At 38.5% G+C, this 14,961-nt stretch overlaps 1 protein-coding gene across 4 annotated transcripts in view; it reads left to right on the plus strand.

Moving 5' to 3' along the window:
• The first annotated feature begins 5,868 nt into the window (after positions 1–5,868).
• Positions 5,869–14,961, plus strand: part of SEC22A (SEC22 homolog A, vesicle trafficking protein) — an 88,002-nt gene continuing 78,909 nt past the window's right edge. For 3 of the 4 annotated variants that reach the window (XM_029939454.1, XM_029939458.1, XM_029939455.1), the window contains exons 1-2: positions 5,869–5,948; positions 11,955–12,155. In XM_029939454.1, the coding sequence (XP_029795314.1) occupies positions 11,974–12,155 (182 nt within the window). In that variant the 5' untranslated portion in view covers positions 5,869–5,948; positions 11,955–11,973. Of the gene's footprint in view, positions 5,949–5,975; positions 6,138–11,954; positions 12,156–14,961 lie in introns of those variants that run through there. The other variant, XM_029939459.1, reaches the window with a different exon arrangement.

The following is a 14,961-nucleotide window of genomic DNA, read 5'->3' on the forward strand; positions in this document are numbered from 1 at the left end:
ACAAAGACAGAGAGAGAAGAGAGAGAGAGACAGAGAGAGAAGAGAATCCAAAGTGGGATCCTGTGCTGTCCCTGACTCAGGGCACAAACTCACAACTGTGAGATCATGACCTGAGCTGAAGTTGGATGCTTAACTGATGGAGCCACCCAGGCAACTCTCTTTTATTCATTTTTTTTACTTTTAATGGATCTATGTCATTAAATTTTTTAAAATCTTTTTTATTTATTCTTTTTTAATTTTTTTAAAATGTTTTACTTATTTTTGAGAGAAGGAGAGAGATAGCATGAGCAGGGGAGGGTCAGAGAGAGAGGGAGGCACAGAATCTGAAGCAGGATCCAGGCTCTGAGCTAGCGGTCAGCACAGAGCTGATGTGGGGCTCAAACCCATGAAGTAAGATCATGACCTGAGCCAAAGCCAGATGCTTAACCTACTGAGCCACGCAGGCACCCTAAATTGGCTTTCCTGTAGTAGTAGTTGGCATGTAATTGGGTCTTGACTAATTTTTTACATCCAATAAGACAATTTGCCATCTAAAGCAGAGTTTAGACCATTTGCATTTAATATAGTTATCAATATGTGTTGTGTATAAATCAGTCATATAGGCTATTTGTTTTTTTAATTTTTTTTATTATTTATTTTTTTGCAAGACAGAGACAGAGAGAGAGAGAGACAGAGAAAGTGGGAGAGGCTCAGAGAGAGAGGGAGACACAGAATCCAAATCAGCCTCTGGGCTCTGAGATGTCAGCACAGACAGTGAGAATTCACTGCTGGCTTAAACTCACGAACTGTGAGATCATGACCTGAACCGAAGTCAGATGCTTAACCAACTGAGCCACACAGGTGCCCGGGCTACTTTGTTTTTATTTGTCTATCTCTTCTTTGTTCCATTTTAACTTTTTTCTTGCTTTCTTTTGGATTGTGTATTTTATAGCATTCTTATTTTAATTCTTCTATTGGCTGATTAAATTTTAAGTACTTCTTCTTTTTCCTTGTGAAATCATTTGTCTTACAATACATATCTTTAATTTATCATATTCTACCTTCAAATTATACCATCTGAAGTATGGTATATACTTGTAACAATATATATCCAGTCACCCCTTCTCTATATTGTTAATGTGTATTTACTTCTTTGTTATAAACCTCGTGAAACATTGTTACTGTTTTTTAAGAGCTTAGATGAGCCAATAGTTGCTAATTCTTTTTTTAAAGTTCATTATTTATTTATTTATTTAGAATGAGCAGGGGAGGGGTAGAGAGTGAGGGTGAGAGAGGATCCGAAACAGGCTCTGTGCTGACAGTAGATAGCCCGATGTGGGGCTCGAGCTCACGAACTGTGAGATCATGAACTGAGCTGAAGTTGGACACTTAACCAACTGAGCCACCCAGGTACCCCAGTTACTGTGTTTGATTTAAATGATTATTTATGTTTTAGAGAAAATTGTAAAAAAAAAAGTCTTTATATTAACTTACATATTCACCATTTTTGACAGTTTTTGTTTCTTTTGTGTAAATTCAAATTCCCATCTAGAATCATTTTTGTTTAATCTGAAGAACTTTCCTTAGCATTTTTATGTATTGTTTGTCTGAAAGTGCCTTTATTTTACCTTTATTTTTTGAAAGAATTTTTTCTGGATATAAAGTTCTAAATTGACACAGCTTTTTATTTTTTTTAGGACTGTAAAGATTTTATTCTATTATATTCTGGCTTTCATTCTTTCTGATGTGAAGTCAGTAGTAATTCTTGTCTTTGTTCCCTATATACAATGCTGCTTTTTCTGTGATTGGTCCAGTATTTTCTTTCTTTTAAAAATTTTTAAAATGTTTATTCATTTTTGAGAGACAGAGAGAAATAGAGCACAAACAGGGGAGGGGCAGAGAGAGAGGGAGACACAGAATCCGAAGCAGGCTCCAGGCTCTGAGCTGTCAGCATAGAGCCCCACACGAGGCTCGAACTCATGAACTATGAGACCATGACCTGAGCCAAAGTCAGATGCTGAATTTTCTGAGCCACCCAGGCACCCCCAGTATTTTTTTTCAATTATTGATTTTTAGCAGTCTGAGTGCAGTATGCTTTGGTAAGGATTTCTTTGTGTTTATCCTTTTAGGGGTTGGTTTTCTTTCTTGGACCTATGGGTTTATTTTTTTTTTTATTCATCTTAGAAAACTTTTGGCTATTATTTCTTCATATTTTTAAAAATCTCCTCTCCTACCTTTCTGGATCTCCAGTTACACATGTGTTAGATAACTTGGTATTGTCTACAGGTTACCAAGACTCCATCCATTTTATTTTCAACTTCTCCTTGTGCTTTGGGGTAGTTCATTCTTTTGAACTGTTTCTACCTTCACAGATCTTTTCTTCTGCAGTGTCTAAGTTGCTTTTAAGCCCATCCAATGAAATTCTCATTTTGGATATTATATTTTACTACTCTAGACGTTCTGGTTCTTTTTTATAGTTTCCATTGCTTTAATTACATTTATGTTTTTCTTCAAACTCTTGACCACATATATAACACCTGCTTTAAAGTTCCTATCTACTAATTTCATCACCTTCACCATTTCTGGTCTGTTTGTATTGACTGATTTTTCTCCTATTCATATTTTCCTACTTCACATATACAATAACTTTTTATTGGACAATGGCCATTGCAGGCATTACTGGCTTTGGTGCCTGGATATTTTCTTTATTTAAAGATTATTAAGCTTCATTCAAGCAAGTAGTTAATTACTTGCAGAAAAGCTTTTTCAGCTTTGTTTGAATGGATAGAATAGCCTTTACTCTTGGGCTCATTTATTTCTGCTTCTCTTTAAAGTGTGGCCTTTCTGAGGTATCCCTAGCAAATGCTCCAGGTGTTTATTTTTTTTTTAATTTTTTAATGTTTTATTTGTTTTTGATACAGAGAGAGACAGAGCATGAGAAGGGGAGGGGCAGAGAGAGAAGGAGACACAGAACCAGAAGCAGGCTCCAGGCCCTGAGCTAGCTGTCAGCACAGAGCCTGACACGGGGCTCGAACCCATGACCATGAGATCATAACCTGAGCCAAAATCGGACACTTAACTGACTAAGCCACCCAGGCGCCACTCCAGGTGTTTAATAAGGTTTCTCCAGGAGTGCCTGAGTGGCTCAGTTGGTTAAGTGTCCGACTTCGGCTCAGGTAATGATCTCTGGTTTGTGGGTTCAAGCCCTGGGTCGGGCTCTGTGCTGATAGCTAGCTCAGAGCCTGGAGCCTGTCTTTGGATTCTGTATCTCCCTCTCTCTGCCCCTCCCTTGCTCTCTCTGTCTCTTAAAAATAAATTAAAACCTTAAAAAAAAAAAAAGTTTCTCCATTCCAATTGGTCAGAACTTGAATGTTTTCAAACTTTATTCAAGTTCTAGTAGTTGTTCAGCTTACACTCCCCGCCTCCAGTTGTTATTTAACGAGCCTCATGAAGTCTATCCTTAAACTTACACCAAAGATTCCTGGAGACCCTTATACATATTTCTGGAGCTCTTTCTTGGTATTCTACCTTGCAGATTTCAGTTGCCTCAATCTCTTCTAATTCTAGTTTCTCTCTCCTCATTTAGCAGGAGAACTGTATTCCATCTGGCTTTCTTCTATCCTGTGCTTAGGTAAATACCTCCAGAAAGTAATCTGGGGAAGAAACCTCTGGGCTCACCTTATTTGTTTTCCTTTTTTCCAGTATCACAGTCTTACTGTACCTATTGTCCAGTGTCTGATAACACTTGTTTCATAGATTTGGTCCAGGTTTCTATTGTTTGTGATAGGAAGGTTATCTAGTACCTGTAACGTATGAGTGGCTAGATCACCCATAACATTTTTATTTATTTTTTTAAGATTTTATTTTTTAAGGTTATCTCTACATGCAACAGGGCACTTATATATTTTGCTATATAGGGGGGTGCTTGGTGTCTAAGTCAGTTAAGCATCTGACTCTTGATTTCAGCTTAGGTCATGATCTCATAGTTTTTGAGTTTGAGCCCCTTGTTGGGCTCAGGGCTAACAGCATGGAGCCTGCTTGGGATTCTCTCTCTGCCTCTCTCTTAGCCCCTACCCTGCTTACACGTTCTCTCAAAAAAATATATAATACACATACTGAAAAATTGCATAAGTCTTAAACTTGAGGAATTTTCATTAATTGGAATGTCTGGTGTAATTAACACCCAGACCAAGAACAACAGTATTAGAACTCCAGGAGCTCCCTAGTGGCCCTTTTTAGATCTAATACCACTTAAAGATAACTAATACTCTAACTTATATTACCATACATTATTTTTGCCTGTTTTTGAGTATTATGCAAGTAGAATAATACGAAATACAATTTTTGTGTCTGTATTCTTTCGCTCAATTTTATGACTCTGAAATTCATCCATGTGTTGTGTGTAGTTGTAAAATGTACATTCTCTTTCCACTATATGAACACTATTCCACTATTTGAATATTCTAAAATTTACTCATCCTGTTAACATTCTTATATATGTCTTTTGGTAAACACATGAATACATTTCTATTGCATATATACCTACGTGTGGAATTACTGGGTTAACCTATTCCAACAACCACCAAATTTATATAATTAGTCCAGCCAGCCATTTCTTCTGAACTCCAGACTTACACATCCAAAGCTGTTTGACCCCTCATTTATAAGCATCTCAAACTTGTATCCAAAACCATTTTCTCATCTATCCATATTCCCTGAATCAGTAAAAGCCTTCTTAATCCATCTAGTTACTAAAGGAGTAATTCTTAATGCTTCTCTTTTCTTTATTCTTCCCAGAAAATCAATCCATTATCAAGTCCCTTAGATTCCACCTCTCATTTATACATGTCCTGAAATTTTCCAGCTCTCACTATCTCTATTGCTGTTACCCTAGGTTAAGCCACCATCATCTCTGGCCTTGACTAATGTAACTGCCTCCAAACTGGCCTTTTAGCAACCCCTCCTGCCCTCTTCTAAACTATACACCACAAATAGCCTGAGTGAGCTTTTAAAAATGTAAATCAGATTCTACTTAACATTTTCTATTAGCTGCCCATTAACCTTAGGATACATTCCAAAATACAGTCTAAAATCTATTATGTGGCCAATAAGAAGAGCCTGCATGGTCCGGCCTCTGTCTCATCTCAGCCCAAGCTTGCTCCCTATGTTTCAACCACATTGACTTCCTTTCTGTTCTTAGAAGGCACCAATTTCTTGAAAGCCCCAACAATCTAATATTTAATGTTCTCTTGGCTTAAAACCTTTTTTAAGGCTCTTTCTTATGCCTGGAACTTAAAAGGACTTCTTTAAAGACATCTTCTCTGATAGTCCAGGATTAATTCATCATCACACCCACTAATTTTCCTTCATAGTACTGATCACAATTTATAATTCTGTAATGATTTATTCTTTAACATCTCTTGCTTCTCTTACACTTTAGATTCCATCCAGTGTTAAGTTCTTTCCTGTAACCCAATGCCTAACACCGGGCTTGGCATGCGGTACACCGTCATTAAGTGCTTATTTAATAATGCATGACCCAGGCAAAGGATGGAGGGGGCCACAGGGTCTGCATCTGGCATTTCTTCGTCAAAGTTAGGTGCCTCCTTGTGTGGTGATAGATAGGATAAGTCCTTTTCGGCAGCAGGCCGGAGAGATTAGCTTTATTTGTGAAGGACAGCATTAGCGGTCGCTAGAGGACTTTGCAACCTCTTGGCGCAGGTGCGTGAAAAACTGCCAATCTTTCCTGGAAGGGGGCGGGCCAACCTCGGGCCTCGGAGGGGGCGGGCCAATGTGTCCTTCTCACAGACTCTGATTGGTCTGGGTAAGCCGAGGGGGAGGGGGCGGGGCTTGATCCCGCCAGGCGCCAGCCACGTTGGACGCGGGGCTGCCCCGAGGAAAGGCCGCTCCCCGGCCCCATAATGCACTGCGGGCCGCGTCAGTCGGAGCGGCGGGTCTCGGCTCGGCAGGTACGACGTGGCCCTTCCCAGTTCTCTTTCTTCAATCCAGTTAGGGTCGCTTGAGCGAGAGTCTCCTGGCTCTCTCCGCCTCCCGCTATGGCCGTGGCCCTCGCGACTACAGACCTCCTCCCGGGCAGGAACCCAGCGCGTGCCTTGGGGAGGGGAGCCGGGTGGTTGGAGCCGCGGAGCACTGGAGAGGTGGGATTGCAGGGACTTCTTCCCCTTTGGCTTAACGGGGGCTGTGGGGGCCGCGCGAGCGGCAGTTGCCTCTTGACCGACCTGTTTTGGGTATGGGACAAGCCCAGGCAGGGGACCCCGGGGGAGGGACAGTCGCTGTGGGCTGCCAGCAGTGGGGGACAGTCCCTGGCGCCCAGTGGTTAGAAACACGCCTAGGCTACTTAGGTGGACCAGAGAGCTTGATGTGGCGTTTCCTATTTTTTAAACGCATGGTGGGATTTCAACCAGTGGCTTACTTGCGTTTCGTGGGGTTTTAATGAACATTGAACCCGCGATTCCACAGCGTTGGCCTACAGAAGCCTCTTAAGGCCCTGTTAATGGCACTTAGGTTGCCATGTGGCTTAAAGGAGACCTGAGCCATTGGCTCGACAGGTGGAAGAGGGCTCCTGAATAGGAGACCGAGCCCCAGCTGGCTTGACTCTTTCTGCCAGTGAAAACAGCTTTGGACTTTTCTCCTCAATTTCCTGGATCCACTTCTTGGGGCAGTTGGAAAGCTTGAGAACCAGTCCCTCCTATGTCTATACAGCAAAGGCAAAGTCCAGGGCTAACGTGCCAGCCACCTGACGCGAGATGTTGTAATCCCATCTAACAGGTGGAACAACCACTTTGCTAAGCTCTGAATTTGCTCATGTGCTGAGATTATAAGGAATAATTAGGACTTTAAACAGTATCAACAAGAGTGAGGGGGGGTCAGCAAAAACAAACAAACAAAACAAAACAACCAGTACCAACACTTTCCATTACTGAAAGTTGTATTTCAGTATTTGATTCTGACATGCCTGACCATGCCCTAAATTAATGGGACATCTGAGCATTTCCTATGTTGAGAACCATGATATCAATTTAGTGCCTGTATGTGTGTATGAATTGATTTTTTTTAAATCTATGTTTTATATTGATGTTTAAAAGAAGCCCAGGTCTTTTGTGAGGTGTGTCTGTGACTTTTCAAATACCTGAGTAAGAAGCTTAGAAACTTGGCGTGGCAGTATCTCATAGGGTCGTTAGAATTAGGCCTGGATCTAAATCTGTCACTTGCAAATTTAAGAATTAAATAAATTCCTTAAGTTTTTGAGCTTGAATAATCCTCAAAGGAAAAATGGAACTCATAGTACTTATCTCATAGGTTATTGGAAGGCTTAAATCAGGTAGTATATCAAGTGCCTGATAAATAGACAGCAGTCAATAAATTAATAAGCAGTATTACATGTGTAGTCTTCAAGGTGATGTTTCAGGTTCTTTATGTAGCTCTATAAGGTAGATATGATTAATATCTTTAAAACAATCCTAGGAGATACATGCTACTAGTGATCACAATTTACAGGTGAGCAAATTGAATACAGAAGGGCAAAGCTTGCCCAAGCTTACAGTTAGCATGTGGTGGAGCCAGTTCTTAAACCCAGGCACGTGTTCCAGAGTCCATCCTGTTAACTATTATACTGCCTCTTATAGAAAATATAAGGTGGTCTTTTATTATTTCAAAGAGTAGCTCGAAAGCTTCTGTATCACTGGGTTCTTGCTCCTTGCTGGTTTTAGGAGACTGATGTGCACAGTGATATGGAGATACAAGATACTGTTTAAGCACCAGTTCTGCTATATATTTGCGGTGTGACATTGAAAAAGGGACCTTCAGTTTCCTCCTCTTTAAAATGGAGATTATACCTACCTCACTGTTGGGGACTGACGATTTGTGCATGTGTTGAGGGCCCTGTTCCTAGATGTGGGTATCATCTACTCTGGAGCCTGAGGTCTTACACCTACTTTGTAGGACAAGCATTTATAATAGTATTGTAGGCTTCTGGTAAGGTGGAGGGCATAGGTAAAGCCACAAAATAAATTCTGATTGTCCTTGGTACTCCTTCCCTTTTCCTCTTCAAGCTGTTTCAAGTGTTTTTCTGTTAACCTGTGGCTGTGGAGTACTTCCCTTTTCACTCAGTCTTGCTCCCACACTGTGCATCATAATTAGTATAGCTTTCTCTCCCCAAAACCCCTGCCCCCATTTCCACAGATCTCAGCTAGCATTTTCAATAAAATATGTACCAAGGGAGTGTTACCTGTGCAAGATAATTTGAATATAAGCAGATGAACATTAAAAAAATAATTTTCCAAAAAGTTAAACACACACACACACATTTGGATGAAACAAAAAATAATTCTCAAAATTAGGAAAGTGTAACACTTCAAAACTTATTTCACAGATATTATTGCTAAGGACAGGGCAAAAAAATAAGTCAGTTGAAAGACCTGCTTTAGGTAAGTTGTACAGGTGAGAGGTAGATATAAGAATTCTGAAAATGATAGTCGGATGATTAAGTTTGGGAAATAATGAACTTAAAATATGAGTGGTTAACCCAGTCTGAAATGTTTTTATCTTTTTATGAAGGCATCTTGCTGAAAGTAGATATAAAATATACTTCTAGGGGCACCTGGGTGGTTCAGTCGGTTAAGCGTCCAACTTCAGCTCAGGTCATGATCTTACAGCTTGTGGGTTCAAGCCCCATGTTGGGCTCTGTGCTGACAGCTCAGAGCCTGGGGCCTGTTTCGCATTCTGTGTCTCCCTCTCTCTCAGCCCCTCCCCTGCTCACACTCTGTCTCTCTCAACAGTAAGTTAAAAAAAAAAAAGTTAAAAAATAATATACTTCTATATTGGATATTGTTAATTACTTTTTGAGAAATTGCATTTCTGGTGGCCCACAGTCATTAGCCTACAAGGTTGTGAAGAAGAGGTCAGTGTTTTCCCAGACCTACCTAGATTCTGATTTGGGCTTTTTCCTTTAGCATTTGCTGTTGAGGAAAGGATATACAGGTCAGTACCCAAATCCGCATGAGTTTTCTGCTGTGTAAAGATGTAGATTTTTTCAGGGTTAAAGGTGAGGGAAAATGGATCATAGCCTAAAAATATATCTATGGCCCTGATAAAACTACTATTGCCCTGAATCTTTCCATGCAAATGTTAACCTCTTGATTTCCTCAGTTCCTACCAACAATTCCTTGGTTTCCCAGCCACCACCATGTCTAGACTCTAAGGGTACTCTAACCTGAGCTTGTCTTCATGTGGGTGGATACCTTTTTCTACTAGCATAATCCAGATAAGATTGGAGCATTTTCTTTAGAAACTGTATTAAGAATCCAAGAGAAAAGAGGGGAGGTATTATTTGATAGGGGAGAGATTGCTTATCCTAAAGTGATTGAAGCCCATCTACAAATTAGTTAAGCCTGACATTGTTCATTGGATAGTCATGCTAGTTTCTTTTGTTCATTGGTTTGGATATTTCAGATGACTCTGGGAGGAAGAGATTTAACTTTTCCTCTTCAGAAGACTCTTATCTGCTGATAGATAGAAGCAGTTTTCTGACAACCTTTTAAGAATTTTGACAGGGACTAACAGTGCTGTGTTGTGCTTTTGGTTACTAGCCCAAAAGTATTAGGAGTATCCAAAATGCAGATTTGCCTAACAATACTTTTGTAATTAGCTAAGGGGTGGGCAACACAGCTTGTGTCGTGTTTGCTCTTTTTCATCTGAATTTTTTGAATTCTCGACTGATGATTCTTGAAGTTAGGAATAGTCCCTGGGATAGTCCCTGGCATATGTTATGCACTCAATAAATGTTAAGTGAATGGAAATTACAGGTATTTGTTTCTCAGTATGTATTTTAGGAAATATGAATCCTATCTTTCTGTTTTTAATTCATAAAAGTGTAACTGAAGATTACATGAAAATTGCCAGTCTGTAATAAAGATTATTCCTAATATTTCTGTTGAGATCCTAGAAAGACCAGGTGTAAAATAATACAGTCTGCTGTTAAATACTAAGAATATGGGTGTTTGGAAACTGTAAGTCACAACCCTGGTCTCATGTTAATTCCCAGAGTAGTCATTGTGTTGCAGTAAACTTTGGGAAGAATACACTTTCTATTTAAATCATACATTCCTAAAGGTATGAAGTAAGACATTTTCCTACTTTCTTATACTGAGGCTAAATAGCATAATTATGGCTTAATAATTAAATTAAATGTGGTAACAGTTTTTAAAAGGGGTTTTTAGTTTAGATGTCATCTTTTGAAGGAACCCAGCTTTCTCTTGCTACTTCTTTTAGAAAAGGAAAGAAACTGATAGAATAGGGGAAAAAATAATTTGAATATGTCATGTTGGAACTTTTGTTAGAAGATCCTGTATGGTAAAGGCTAATTTAATTCCTGTGGAGTTTTTGTTTGTTTGTTTAAATGAATGGAGGAGAAAAATATTAAAGAGTAAGAACATATTAATACCTATCTATACCTCTCATTTCCTCATGAAAAGAGGAAAAGGGGAAGTAAATTTAATGCATTAACTTTGTTATTTGGGTGTTAATATTTCTAGTTAGTTACCATCATGAATGGACAATCAGATTTTGACTTTACATAGCAACGAAAACTAGGAACTATAGTACTAATTTCCAAATTTGGTACCAATTGTATTTCTGTGCCATTTTAAAACTAACTCAGCTTTTCAGTTTTGGAATGAGATAGTATTGACCCATCTGAACAGGGCAGGTAAGGATTAATTTAGTGTCTGAGACAGAACATCTTGAAAAAAGCCCATGAAATTGTTAGCAAATTATTCAGTTTTCACCATTGCCCCTACTGCTAGTGAAGCAGTATTTAGTGGTGTTATGCTCTGAAGGCCTGGCAGGAAGGAGTTATCACTTAATTGCAGACTGTGAACATGTTTTAATTTAGTGTTTTTCAAAGCGTGATGTGTAGAAACTAAGCATGGCATTCACCTGGGAATTTGTTGAAATGGGAGATTCTCAAGCCCCACCCCATAGTCAGTGGATCAGAATTTGAGGGTGAGAGGAGGTTCAGATATTTGCATTTCTAACCAAACTTCCAATAGTTTTTATACAAGCTAAAATTTGAGCAATATTATGTACTTTAAATCTAAGTGTACGTTTACCTGATTTCCTTCAGACCCAGCTTGTGAAGTCCTTTTATCTATTTTTATGAAGCATGATCAGAATATAATGAAAGAGGCCATTATGATTTATTTTCTGGTATAAAGAGATTGAGACAATATGAAAACCAATATTCCTTTAGCTCTAAGATTTATTATGAATATTTTTTTCTGATTATAAAAGTATATATGGCCATTGTGGAATATTATGAAAATTTAGGAAATTATAAAATAACAATCACCCATAATACTGTTTTTTAGAGATAAGCATTATTATAAATTTGGCATATTTCCTTCTGACATCTATGTCTCCATTTTTCCCTCCCTTTTTATCTTCATGGAAAACAACATTTGCAGTTTTTATCCTGCTTTTTTCTAATATTAGCATTTTACCACATTATTAAACTGTTTTCACAAACATAACTGTTGTGCTTTATATTCCATCATTGGGATGTAGTATATTTAACCATTCTCCTATTGGATGTTTATATTGCTTTTTGGCAATTTTTGTGGAAGGCTGTCTTTCTGTCTAAAATTTTGTCTGAATCTGATTACTTCCATTAGGATAGGGTTATATATTGTGGTCAAAGGGCATAAATATTTTTAAGCTCTGTTGCATATCACCAAATTAGTTTGAGAATGGTGTTTATTTCAGTATTAACTTATACAGATGTTATGAGAATGCCAGAAAGAAGCAAGTGTTATTTTTTAAAAGCTAATTTATTAAGGAAGATAGTATGTCATTGTTTTAATTTTTTGAAAATTAGTGAGGTGAACATTTTTGCACCATTCATCAGGTTTGGCTTTAATTTTTTTTTTATCTAACCCAAATTGTTCATTTTGTTTCAGGTCTTCTCTGCTGGTTGAAATGTCTATGGTTTTATCCGCATCAGTCATTCGTGTCAGAGATGGGTTGCCACTTTCTGCCTCTACTGATTATGAACAAGGCACAGGTGTGCAGGAGTGCAGGAAGTATTTTAAAATGCTCTCGAAGAAACTGGCTCAGCTTCCTGATAGATGTACACTGAAAACTGGACATTATAACATTAAGTAAGCCTTTAGTTTGCTCCGTTATAATCATTTACTGAGTGGTTGCCATTTGAATGAAATTTAAGTGGTTTCAGTAAAAATCAGTGACTGATTAGTAAAGTGTGTTCAAGTCAAGAATCACATGGTTCTGAACTTATAGTAAACAATAGTCATCTTGTTATTGTCCCTTTTGCAGTTTCTCTGTTTAAATCTGGCTTTAAAAAATTTTATAGTTTTGCAGATCACAGGTTATTTTATAAGTTGGTCACTAGGTTATTTATTGGTATTCTTATATGCCAGGCAAACTGTAATGGGAAATATAAAAAATTATAGATGATACTTGCCCTCAAAGAACTTAAGTTTACATTCTAATGAGAGAGGATAACACTCATCTCTATTTATTGTATATAAAGAAGGTAACACTGGGTGATGGGGTAGAGTTACTTTATGGTAGTCCAGGGCCTCTCTGAAAAGGCGATATTTGAGCAGAGACCTAAAAGATGAGAAAAGATGGTCATGTGAAGGATGCTGTAGATCAAGAGCAAGGCAGAGTAACAGCTAGTGCAGACGAGCTTTGATATTGATCAAGGGATGGAAAGAAAACCAGAGATGCCGAAGCAATATGGACAATTAAGAGAGTGGTGGCAGAAGCTGAGGTCAGAAAAGTAGGAATGGGACAGGTTATATAGAGCATTCTAGGCTGTGATAAAGAGTTTGGATTGAATCTAATGGAACAGGAAGCCACTGGAGAGTTTTAAACTAGAGAGTTATATAATGTGATTTTGGCTTTGAGTAGATCATCCTGGCTGCTGTATGGAGAATGGTTCTCTAAAGGAGAAAGAGTGGAAGCAGAGAGACCATTTAGGAAACTCTTAAAGAAGTTCATTTAGAGGTGATGGCTTATAACTCGAATGACCGTGATGATGATGAGAAGTGGTTAGATTGGGGCTGTGTTTTGGGAGTAGCACCAACAAATCTTCCTAATGGATTGTAGTGGGATGTGAGTTAAAACGAATAATCAAGAGTTGTCTCTAGATTTTTGACCTAGAGAATGTTCATAATTACTCGGCTAATGAGGCTGAAATGAGTAAGATTGGAGAGTATGTTTTGTTGGTAAAATCAAGAGTTCTGTTTGGACATGTTAAGTCTGAGATGCCCATTAGATATTCAGGAGACACTGTCAGGTAGGCAGCTGGATGTGTAAGTCTGAAGCTCAGAGAAGGAGGACAAGTATGGAGATACAAATTTGGGGATCAGCTTATAGTTTATAATTAAATCCATGGGAATAGGTAAGACCCCCTTGGAGAGCATGCACATGAAACAGAGGACACTTAACTCTTCAGCAATTTGACACTGATTTTGCGTACGGAAGGGAATCAGATAAGGACAAGGTCCACAAGGGATATAATTAGAAGAGGGCTTCATCTTTGAGATGAGACATGAGCCATGTCCTGAAGAATTTATAAGATTTGGTTAAGGGAGAGAAGAGGGCTTTCCAGGTGTAGAGAGGAGAGACAGAATAAGTAAAGAATGACTTAGCACTGGGAGTACATTCATTCATTTGACCTGGTGTAGTGAATGGTGATTTAGGGATAGTTATGGAAAATGTCAGATAATTAGTGTGGGGCCAGATCCTGGATTTCCCTGGAAGTTCAGGCTGAGGGATGTCACTGTGATGTAATAGGTTAAAAGAAGCTGTTAATGCAGGTTTGAGGGAAGTGACTTGATTAAAACAAACAAACAAACAAACAAACAAACAATGCTGAGGCAGTAAAATGGAAATTCTGAGAAGAGAGAGATTAACTTATAATTGGGGTCTGAACTAATAAGATATAAGTGCAAATGGAAAAGAAAAATGCCAACCACAGAGACACCTCAAAAGAAGAACTGGTTAAGCCTCATAAGATGGAATACCAGAGAGCAGAGATGGAATGCCAAAGATGACTTAGACCTTGGCCTGGACTCAGGTCTTTGGAAAGGATTGCTTATGGGGGTGAGGAAGAAGAGGGAGATAGGTAGGCACTATCTTGGGTATTTTACATGAAGTTGTGATGAGGCAGTCCAGCTGAGATGGGGTAGAGATTTTGGAATCATTCACATCAAAGTTGAAACTGAGGGTAGAAATGCTCGAGTTTCTGAGAGGCCCAGAATAGAACCTTAGAGAATGTCCATAATTACTTAGATCACCTGGGTAATGGTAAGATAATGAGCTGTTACCTTAAATTGGGTTTTCAAAGGGTTTAACTGGAGAAGGTGGTGGTGGTGATGGTTAAAATGTATCTAAAATTATGTCTAACCTACTTCTGTTTTATGAAGAGAGACTGGAAACATTTTAGTATTCTACTTAGTAGACTCTTTTTAGTACCCTTGGTCATTCTTCTAGATTTTAGCTGATATTATACAGTACAGTAGACACATACCAACATTATAGAAGATTGAATGCATATTCTGGCAGATATCCTGGACTTGAAAGAACAATTTTTTTTTTACAAATGGTTTTTTCTTTCTCTATTCTCTTCAAAGTATAGTATCATGCAGTAAAATATTAACACCTCTACAATTCTAATTGTTTTGAGTTCTAGATTTTGTATTATTTCTTTGTACCCCATCTTATTCCACAAAGGATGTGAGGCAGTTTACAAAAAAAGTAATTCAGGAGCACAGGAAAGAGAATCACATAAAGGTAGAGATAAAGATAGAGTAATAAACTGAAGTAACATTTCCTTCTGGAGATGCAAACTGCATAGTCCATTCATTTGTTGGAAGAGGACAGATATTGCTCTGAACTTCCTCAGGGCCAAAACAGAGGAGGATAATGAATCATTAA

This window comes from Suricata suricatta, chromosome 5 (assembly GCF_006229205.1).
Source record: "Suricata suricatta isolate VVHF042 chromosome 5, meerkat_22Aug2017_6uvM2_HiC, whole genome shotgun sequence".
Lineage (NCBI taxonomy): Eukaryota > Metazoa > Chordata > Mammalia > Carnivora > Herpestidae > Suricata > Suricata suricatta.